Source organism: Centropristis striata, chromosome 8 (assembly GCF_030273125.1).
Source record: "Centropristis striata isolate RG_2023a ecotype Rhode Island chromosome 8, C.striata_1.0, whole genome shotgun sequence".
In the NCBI taxonomy this organism is placed as follows: domain Eukaryota; kingdom Metazoa; phylum Chordata; class Actinopteri; order Perciformes; family Serranidae; genus Centropristis; species Centropristis striata.
The window spans coordinates 4733633-4744627 of NC_081524.1; the positions used below are offsets into that span (position 1 = coordinate 4733633).

General features: G+C 36.1%; 1 protein-coding gene across 1 annotated transcript in view; it reads left to right on the forward strand.

Moving 5' to 3' along the window:
• grik3 (glutamate ionotropic receptor kainate type subunit 3) overlaps positions 1–9903 on the forward strand; it is a 219166-nt gene extending 209263 nt beyond the window's left edge. The window contains exons 14-16 of the mRNA XM_059339180.1: positions 3952–4177; positions 5674–5924; positions 8965–9903. Of these exons, the coding sequence (XP_059195163.1) occupies positions 3952–4177; positions 5674–5924; positions 8965–9330 (843 nt within the window). The 3' untranslated portion in view covers positions 9331–9903. The remainder of the gene's footprint in view (positions 1–3951; positions 4178–5673; positions 5925–8964) is intronic.
• Positions 9904–10995: the final 1092 nt, after the last annotated feature.

Here is a 10995-nt window from a genome sequence, read left to right on the forward strand (position 1 = left end):
AGTGGACTAGAAATATCTCCTGTTTTGTCCTTTTCACTGGGGTAGGAAACAATGTTTCCATTGCACAAGAACCTTATGGGATGGTAATGACTGTTCCAGGCATTAGTCAAACCCTCTCTTGTTACCTAGGAGTTGTGGCTTGTGACAAAAAGCATGAAAATATAATTTAATGGTTTTATTTTTTTTTCCTTTGACAAGTGACCATGGTATAAACAGGTTACTGCCCTTTGAGGTGTCTCCAGTCAGCAGCTAATGGACTGTGGGGAGGCGTTCATTCCTGGCCTCCCCGTTGTCCACTAATTCCTGATAATGGACACCTTGTTGAGCACTGAACTTGAAATAATTCTACCTTCTACTGAACAAATTCACAAGACAACATATGATTTAGAGATGCTGTTTTAATCACAAAAGGCTAAACTGTGCCATGCTGCTTTCAAAATAAGAGCACAGCATGTTAACAGAATCCACCACAGAATTGACAAGAAGACTGTCAAAATAAGATGCCTTAAATAAAACACACAAGAACCTTTATTCTCCTTTACAATAATTAATTAAAATATGCAATGATAACATCAGTGTATATGATGGAATAGTGGCATTAGAATCTGCGAGAGGTCACTAAATTTGGGCTTTTTATGGAAAAAAAAATTTCAGAGGGAACTTAAAATATACACAATTTTCTCCCGGGGGGGCATGCCTGTTGGAAAATATGTTGTCCCCCGCCCCAAAGCTGTAAAGCTAGGGGAAACACTGTATGCAGATATGTATTAACCCTCTGGAGTCCACGAAAGCGCCAGAGCATGACTTCTTCATGACACAAAAATGACCAAAAAAGAGACAAAATTACAACAAAAAAAGACACAAAATGACCACAAAAGACACAACAGACACAAAATGACAAAAAAGACACAAAATAACTAAAAAAAGACACAACAGACACAAAATGACCAAAAAAAAACACAAAATTACTAAAAGAAGAAACAAAATGACAAAAAAAGACACAACAACAGACTCAAAATGACCAAAAAAAGACAAAAATTACACAAAAAAGACATGAAAAGGTTTTCAAAAATGGACAAAATAGTCCAAGAATAGTCCAAGACCAAGAGTTAAATGTCAACATGTAATCTGTAATCAGTGTGGAAACTGAGTGGCTGGCCAGGTGCTCCAACATAACAACTGTACAACTCAATACGTCAATGGCTTGAACGCTCGAAATCGCCCAGTTGCCACCAGTATGAATTTATGGGTGAATTGGTGAAGGAGTGCAGTCTGTAGTGTAAAGCCATTTGGATAAACGCTCTATAATTGCAGTCCATTTACCATTTACCATTTACATTGCGTCAGGAACACAATCAGAGGTTTTCAGCCACTTTTGGCCAGGAGGTTCTCACGTCAAGGAGCTGCTGTTTGGTAAATTACACATTGTGTAAAGAACATTGAAGGGCACATCAGCACATAAGCAAGTCAACTCCGTCCAAGAAAAGTAGCCTTCACCTACCGTTAAAAGGTTGGAGGAAATTGGTGGTTGTACAGCATGCTGTTTTGCACTCTTAGCAGAGATAAGGGATCCGCGGGGAACCTTTCTTTATCTTTTTGAATTACACACTGCTGTAACGCTAACCAGCCTCAGCTGTGAAAAGCTGCCATATGGTCCCTATTCTCCTTCCCGACCCAGTCTAAGAACATAAAATAAAAATAAAAAATCACTAAATCTACTAACAAAGCTGGCAGCACTGGCACCACATACTAATTTTTTTACTTTTAAGTTTTAATATCATATCTCGGTTTCAAGAAGCCGTGCTTCTACTGTAGTAACACATAATGGAGGGCTTCTTATAATAGCATCTTTCACAATTTGAAATGGCTTATAGTCTTTAGACAGTAATTATCTAGGATTAGACATGGCATAAATGTGACCTCGTATAAAATTGCATGAAATACCACACAGCCTGATGCAAGACTAATGGAGAGGCATTCTATTATTGCTGCTTCAGTAGCACTTATGAGAGGAGATGTGTGCAAAGCTTCAATTTAGTGTCCTTTAATCCTGTGACCATGGAGATCTGTAGGAGTAATCATATAAATCTATTTGGTCACCGGCTGGAATATGTATTTTTAAAAGCTGTAAGTGAGCAAATACTATACGTGTCATCTTTTCTATGCAAAATCCCCACAGGTGTTAACCCTGTAAAACCCAAATACAGAAAAAAACGCTAAAAAATAAATACATTTCAACCATTCAGATGTTGTTGTAGGAGGCCTTTGGTGGTGAAAATGAAGTGTTTTCAAAAACGTTATGTTTTAGTACGTTTTTATGGAAATGTTGTAATATTGCAACATTGGTCTTTACCCTTTATCAGGCAAAGAACTATATTTGGTAACTTCAGGTAATATTTCAAGAAAAAAGTTGGCTTAAAGTGGCAAATCTACAAGAAAAAAAGTCGCAGATTTAAGAGATTTAAAGTGGCAAATCTGTGCGAATAAAGTCGCAGATTTACGAGAAAAAAGTGGGAAAAATCTACTTTTTTTCTCCCATATTCACCACTTAACCCTTAATAGGACACTCATTGAAATACTTGCAAATTCCAAATTTCAACCCTAGAGAATATTAGAGGATATTACATACAGCCAGAATGTGTAAAAAAAAAAAAAAGTTTATGAGATTAAAGTGGCAAATCTACGAGAAAAAAATTAGCAGATTTATGAGATTTAAAGTGCTGAACCTGGGAGAAAAAAGTTGCTTTTCCCCCACTTTTTTCTCATAAATCCGCAACTTTTTCCCACTTTTTTCTCGTAAATCTGTGACTTTTTTCACGCAGATTTGACACTTTAAATCTCTGAAACCTGCAACTATTTTTGTTGTAGATTTGCCACTTTAATCTAATAAATTTGCAACTTTTTTCTCAAAATATTACCTGAAGTTAACAAATATAGTTCTTTGCCTGGGGAGCAGAATCTCCTGTATTTCCACTCATTGTCTGAACAACAATACAGAACTAATTGGATTCATTTGCAGGGTTTTGCTTTTCCCAAACCAGTATATAACATGAATAATAATAATCTCAGTCATGTTGTTATGAAGAGTTTTGAACTTTGGCATTTATTTACATTATTTACATGAAGTCTGTGTGCACATTCACATTTATCTGCAGTGATAGTCCCAGAAGCAGTTCTTGTCCTCTGAAAAAAAACAGAGGCGGACATCACACTTGCTGCATTGGGTATTATTATACCCTTTACTTGTCTTCATTGGAAAATGTTATCAGGGCTACAGAGGGACTGGTAAGATTTCACAGTTAGCAGTATTTTCAGCTTCAATACCTTCAGCTACAGTGTTTGAAAGTGTTTTTTCAAGCTTAACCTTTTTATTTTAGTGGTTATAGCACTATAGTATATTTTTCCCTTACCTACAGCAAGGGAGATTGTTCAAATGAGGATCAAAGGTACTTTTTATTTAAAAAAACACACTCTTTCCATTTCCATCCCTGACAGAAATCTAAGGTTTCCACTTTTGATATCAGAGCACACTTGGGAGGTCAGATTCCTATTCTCATGTTATCGTATCAACCAGGGCACCCGCTTCAGAAATGCTAGGCTGATTTGTCTAATGAGTTTTTCCTTTCCCATAAAAACTGAAATCCTACCTTGTGCCAGGTCATGCAATCATGCATTCATTTCTTATATTACATGTATATTTTCAAAGGATTTACACTACATTATCAGGGCTACAGAGGGAGCGGCAAGATTTCACAGTTAGCAGTATTTTCAGCTTCAACACCTTCAGCTACAGTGTTTAAAAGTGTTTTTTCAAGCTTAACCTTTTTATTTTAGTGGTAATAGCACTGTATAGTTTCCCCTTGCTGTAGGTAAGAGATTGTTAAAATGAGGATCAAAGGTACTTTTCTAAAAAAAAAAAAAACACACTCTTTTCATTTCCATCCCTTACAGAAATCTAAGGTTTCTACTTTTGAGAAGATGTGGGCCTTTATGAGCAGCAGGCCGAGCACATCGCTGGTGAAGTCTATTGAGAATGGGATCCAGAGGGTGCTGAAGTCGGACTATGCTCTCATTATGGAGTCCACAACTATCGATTACATCACCAAGAGGAACTGTAACCTGACGCAGGTGGGAGGGCTCATCGACAGCAAAGGCTACGGCATCGGCACTCCCCTCGGTAAGATATGAATACATTCAGCACGTAGAGGAAGAAGCAAGCTCTGTTTTTTATTCCTTATGTCAGGGATGGGCAACTGGAGGCCCGGGGGCCACATACGGCCCGCACCCTCACTTGAAGTGGCCCTCACTTTGTGCAACTACATGCAATTGAGCATGAAATCTTCAAAGTGCAGTGTAAAAATGCACAAAATTACTTCTTGCAATTAATGTTGGTCTGCTGTTCTTGCACTGAAATAAAAAGAAACCACAGTAAGTGGTTATTTTTTATTTGCTTCAAACCTTTTGTGTTCCTATTTATACTGTTATACACTGCAAATTATTTGGTTCTTAAGATAAAACAAACTTAGATTTAGAAGTGTTAGATAATTTATGAATGTTAAGGGATAAAAGCCTCGCACTGCAAAAAAAGGTGTGTCTAAAAACCAGATAAAAACAGTAAATCTGAGGGAAATGATCTTGCTGCATGGACAGATAATTTCACTTGACAAGATTTCTTAAATTAAGATTATTAAATCTAGAAATAAGTATGTTGAACACTTAAAATAAGAAAGTAACTCTTAAAACAAGATAAATTATAGCTGCAAGCAGCGATGCACAGCTTTTTGTGTCTTTTTTTGTCTTTTTGTGTCTTTTTTGTTTGGTAATTTTTTTGTCTTTTTATGTCTTTCTTGTGATTTTACGTCTTTCGTCTTTTTTTGTCTTTTTAGTGATTTCATTGTCTTTTGTGACTTTTTTTGGTCTGACCCATGCAGAGCGCACTGCAAATAATTTGTATCTTACAAAGATAAAAAAATACTTTAGATTTAGAAGTGTGAGAAAATGTATCTTGTTTTAAGAGTTAATTTCTTATTTTAAGTGTTCAACATGCTTATTTCTAGATTTTATAATCTTAATTTAAGAAAGCTTGTCAAGGTAAATTATCTGTCCATGCAGCGAGATCTTATCTGGTTTTTAGACACACCTTTTTTCCAGTGCAATGGTCATTTTTTGCATCTTTTCAAAATGAAAAGGCTTTGTAAGTGTAATTCCAGCTCTCACTATCGCTATAGACACAAAATGACACAAAATGACCAAAAAAAGACACAAAAGGACCAAAAAAAATACCAAACAAAAAGTTTTTATCTTGTTTTTAGACACACCTTTTTTGCAGTGTACATGCATTTGAGCATGAAATATGTTAAGTTACTGCACTGTAAACATATTCAAAATTACAGTTTCATCATATCTGGTTAAGTGCACGCTCCTATATGTGGCCCTGTGGTAGTTTCCATGAAAAATTGTGGCCCCCTGCAGCATTTAAGTAGCCCATCCCTGCTTTATGTGTTTCCTTTTTGAAGGATGAAGGATTGCTTTTTAGACAACGCAGCAGCACAAGATGTGTTTTTTTTTAGCTACCAGTCAGACAGTATGCCACAACGTGTTTATGAACCTTATTATCACAGAATCCAGCTGGCGTTTCTTCCAAAGTAAAAACAGGCCTTATGTTGCTTCCAGGCTCCCCGTACAGGGACAAAATCACCATAGCGATCCTCAGCATCTTGGAGGATGGGCGCCTACACATGCTGAAGGAGAAGTGGTGGAGTGGGAGCAGCTGCTTGGATGAAGAGCGTCACGAGACGGGCCCCATGGGGATCCAGAACTTGGGTGGTATATTCATTGTGCTGGCATCTGGCCTGGTGCTGTCTGTTTTCGTGGCCATTGCTGAATTCATCTACAAGCTGAGGAAGACTGCAGAACGTGAGCAGGTATATGTCCCCATAAATCACATGCATTCTGTGTTATTCCCCCTTAATTTAATACGATTCTGTGCTTTGGATGGATGGAAAATTAATCTAACATTAATTTAATTATGCTCCGCAAGGATTTCTGTTTAATTCACTCTCAATTTTTTAGCAAAAAGACTTGCTCACCGTGCCTATTTTGCTATGATACTTATTCCACATAGCCTCTAAACCAAAGCCGTGCTCTATTCATGGCATTTAGTTCAAACACGTTATAAAAGGATTTGCATGCCTTTGGCTAATCCCTAGGAGTACTTGGGCCATAACACCACAACATTTACTTATTTTAACAGGCATAATTGCAAATTGGAGCAGAGAGAATTAATCCATTATTAGTCATTGGAGATGTCAGAATAGCACGAACCCTTTTACTGTTGTAAATCACTAATTTGAGTCATGCTAAGTGAGTAGTTGCACGCATGCTCATGCACCGTATACTCGCTCACTCTTTCTGACACAGCAGCAGTAATGAACAGTGAGCAGGCTACACTCTGAAAAATAACTTGTTCCCAGAAGGAAATACAATGATGGAAATCATTTCCACCTAAATAAAAGGCTTTAATTCAGCGAGAAACAGTTTTGTTGAGTGAACAAAATGTAAATCTGTTGGGTCAACATGATGTATTTGCGTTACTGTTAATTAATTACCAGGGCTCAGTCCAACTAGATTTGTAAGGGTAATTGTAACATACTAACGTAACTTTCTTGGGCCATTTAAACTTGTATGGAATTATTAAGAGTTACTACTTCTTAAAATAGTGCAGTACATGAATTAATTGTGCTGAACCAATAAAAAAACAAAGTTAGGTTGAAGTGGTTTTGCCTAAAAGATTACCTTTATCATATGAAAATGAACATAATAATAATTATTCAGGAAATAAATCATTTTTAAACAGAGTATTATATTCAGCAATTTAATTAGGTTGTTTTAACATGATAAAGTATTCTAGTAAATTTTAAAGTGTTGCATTTTGTGCTAAAACTACATGTTTTAAAACTGTTCAACTTGGGGTGTTCCCATCGTATCGTTCACGATAATATCTGTATATTTTTTTTATGGTTAAAAAAATGCATATCATGATATTGGCAACATTCCTACTTCTTGATGTAGTGGTTAAAGTTGTTTTAATCACAAAAAGCTACTTACTCTCTGTCACTAAACAGATACAGCTTTCAAAATAAGAGCACAGTGTGTTAACAGAATCCACCACAGAACTTACAAGAAGAATTAAAATATGCCCCCGAAACCCCTAAATGGTTATTTTTATTATTTGCCCATACTCAAGAGTCAAGAGTTAATTTTTTTGTATTTGGCAACTGTTGAGATTTGCACTTCACACTACATTTTAGATTTTTATTTATTTATACAGACTAAAGAAATCATATTTTCTATATATTTTTAAGTATTTGTTCATCGCATAAATAGCCTGAAATATCGTGATATTCTTTTAGGGCCATATCGCCCGACCCTATGTTCAACCAGAAAACATCATTTTATTTAGTAGAAGCTACATGTTAGACTAAGGATAAGGTAACAGACATCCGGTTTGTGGTGGTGGTGCATGTAGAACCTGATAATGTAATAAATTCCCGATAATGTAATAAAAATCTGCACTTGAGTCCATTGAAAATGTAATAAAACCTGATAATGTAATAACTTCCCAATAATGTAATAAAGTGCATTTCCCAATAATGTTATACACTTTTTACCAATAATGTAATAAAGTAAAACATTAACGGAGGTTATTACACTTAGGTTAGGTTAGCCTTCATTTCACAAGTCCTGATAATGTAATAATTCCCCAATATTGTAATAATTTAACAGCAGACCACCCATTACTTGGGTTCAAGTGGTGATACTGTGTATAAACTCTAGCTCCAGAGCTCTAGCGCCACCAACAGGTCAAAGTTGAATGTTTATTAACTTTTGACCCGTTCATCCGTTTTTCACAAACGAGGTATCCATGACAACACGAATGCATTCAACAGCTTCTTGAAATCTAAAGGTGCTTAATGTTATACTTTATTACATTATTGGTAAAAACTGTATTACATTATTGGGAAATGCACTTTATTACATTATCGGGAAGTTATTACATTATCAGGTTTTATTACATTTTCAATGGACTCAAGTGCAGATTTTTTTATTACATTATTGGGGTTATTACATTATCAGGAATTTATTACATTATCAGGTTCTACAGGGTGGTCTGCTGTTAAATTATTACAATATTGGGAAATTATTACATTATCAGGACTTGTGAAATGAAGGCTAAGCTGATAATGTAATAACCTTCCACTAATGTTATACTTTATTACATTATTGGTAAAAACTGTATTACATTATTGGGAAATGCACTTTATTACATTATCGGGAAGTTATTACATTATCAGGTTTTATTACATTTTCAATGGACTCAAGTGCAGATTTTTATTACATTATCGGGAATTTATTACATTATCAGGTTTTATTACATTTTCAATGCACTTAAGTGCAGATTTTTATTACATTATCGTGAATTTTTTACATTATCAGGAATTTATTACATTATCAGGTTTTATTACATTTTCAATGGACTCAAGTGCAGATTTTTATTACATTATTGGGGTTATTACATTATCTGGAATTTATTCCATTATCAGGAAGTTATTACATTATCAGGTTTTATTACATTTTCAATGGACTGAAATGCAGATTTTTATTACATTATTGTGGTTATTACATTATCTGGAATTTATAACATTATCAGGTTCTACAATGCACACCCAGTTTGTGGTGGTGGTGCGGTTTGACATTGCTGACAGCCACGGACGCACACACACACACACACACACACCCGAGCATGAATGTTGTGTTGTAATGCGTGTTGTGCTCTTTAGACTGTCGACACTCTCTGCTGTCAGAACAATTTAAAGCTAAGGCATTTACCCCCCCGTCCCTTTTCCCCCTCTTCTTCTTCTCCTTCTCGCTCCCCTCCCCGCATCCTCCCCTTTTCGCCCAGAGGTCTTTGTGCAGTGCCATGGTGGACGAGATCAGACTGTCGTTCACCTGCGAGAGGCGGGTGAAACACAAGCCTCAGCCTCCGGTCATGGTGAAGACGGATGCGGTGATCAACATGCACGCCTACAACGACCGACGACTCCCGGGAAAGGACAACATGAGCTGCAGCACTGGGATGACCCCCGTGTTCCCATGACAATGTGCTCCCCCCAGGGCAAGAACCTCCTGAGTAACGTGTCGGGGGGGATGCCAGAGACTAGAGACAATGGCATCGACGGCATCACCAGATTCACCATTAACCACAGTGACATGGGGACACTAACAAAACACGGGCAACTCAAAATGGCAGCATCAGCCACACAGGTATGACAACGTTCACCACTGTATTTCAAACCGCAAGAGGTAAAAAAAAAAAGAAGTAATATTTGAAGGAGAGGTTCTGGGGGAAAACAGTGTACCCAAATAATCAGTTTCAAGTCTGATGTTTACGTGCGCAACACAAAAAACACAAGAAAATACACGTCGTTCGAGGAATCGGTGAGAAATTTATCGGAAAATATAGACCGAAGCAAGAAAAAAAGGCTTTGTTAAGAATGGCAATAAATGAAAGATATACATGGAGGACAAGGAAGAGCAGTTTTCATGGGAGATCAGTTTTTCCACATGTTCAAATTATGATCTTATCTCACTTTTATCCTGCTAATTTGCTCCCGAATGGCCTTTTTTAATGGCAGAAAATAATGTTACCTCAATGTTGTCTAGGCTCCAATGGTTATCTTTAAGTCATAGGCTGCAGGATAGGAGACGGGATCTTTTGAAAGCATGGTTTATCTGCAGTGTTGTTGTTGTTGGAAACCCATAGAGACCCAACTGTTCAGCAGAAAATACACGTTTGTTGTCATGTGAAATAGTGTAACACACAAGCAATCAATCATTAAAGCAGAGCAGCATTTTTTTTTTGTTACATGATTAAATTTGAGTCAGTTAAAATATTGATTGCCAAAGAAGTGGATACAGTACAGTGTGGGCCAGGTCCTGCTCACTTAGCTTCAATGCAAAGTCAATTGGAGTGGATTAAATGGGATTATTAAAGGATCTAACAGTTTTTTCCAACCATGCCGGGTTATATATGTATTCAAAGTATATTGTAATTGGCAAAGTCGTAGCACTGTATTAATAACCTCAAGTTCTGTTATCAACATTGTAATGTAAAACAATCATTGCATTAGAATCATAAGAAAAAAACTGATGGATTTCCTGATAATATAACAAAATATACAGTCATGGAAAAGCATATTAGACCATTGTTCTCTTCAATTTCTTGTTAATTTTTAATTTTAGGTACATTTGTTTGGACAAATATAATTATAACAACAAAAATAGCTCAAAAGAGTTTAATTTAAGAGCTGATATTCTGATACTCTAGACATTTTCCATGGTTTTCTTGATAATAACCAAAATCATCATTAAAAAAAATATGGAAAATGTCTAGATATCAGCTCTTAAATTAAACTTGTATGAGCATTTTTTGTTGTTATTGTTATATTTGTCCAAACAAATGTACCTTTAGTTGTACCAGGCATTAAAATGAACAAGAAATTGAAGAAAGCAAGGGTGGTCTAATCATTTTTCCATGACTGTACATTGGTCCTGTGTAATTTCCAAAAAGATAATAATGGAAATATTGAGCAGTTATATGAATCAAATGTTTGTGCTCACCTTTGATAAAAAAACAAAAAAAGTAGCATGTCTGTACTTATATGTATTTACAAAGACATATCTGTACAGACTGGGTTTTAAAAAGGAACTGGATCAGGAATTTCTGTTTATATCTCCGTTTAATAAAGAATTGTAAGTCACAGAGACAAAAGGTAAGAGACTGTGACCTTTGAACTGAAGTGCATTTTTTTGATTGCATTTAATTGTTACGTATCAATCGAACTACGTGCTGGACTCGTGTGGCTACAGGACCTTTGAATGTCCAACGAACACATTTCTGAACAGTTACTTCATTTTTTTCAGGTGTGACCGAGA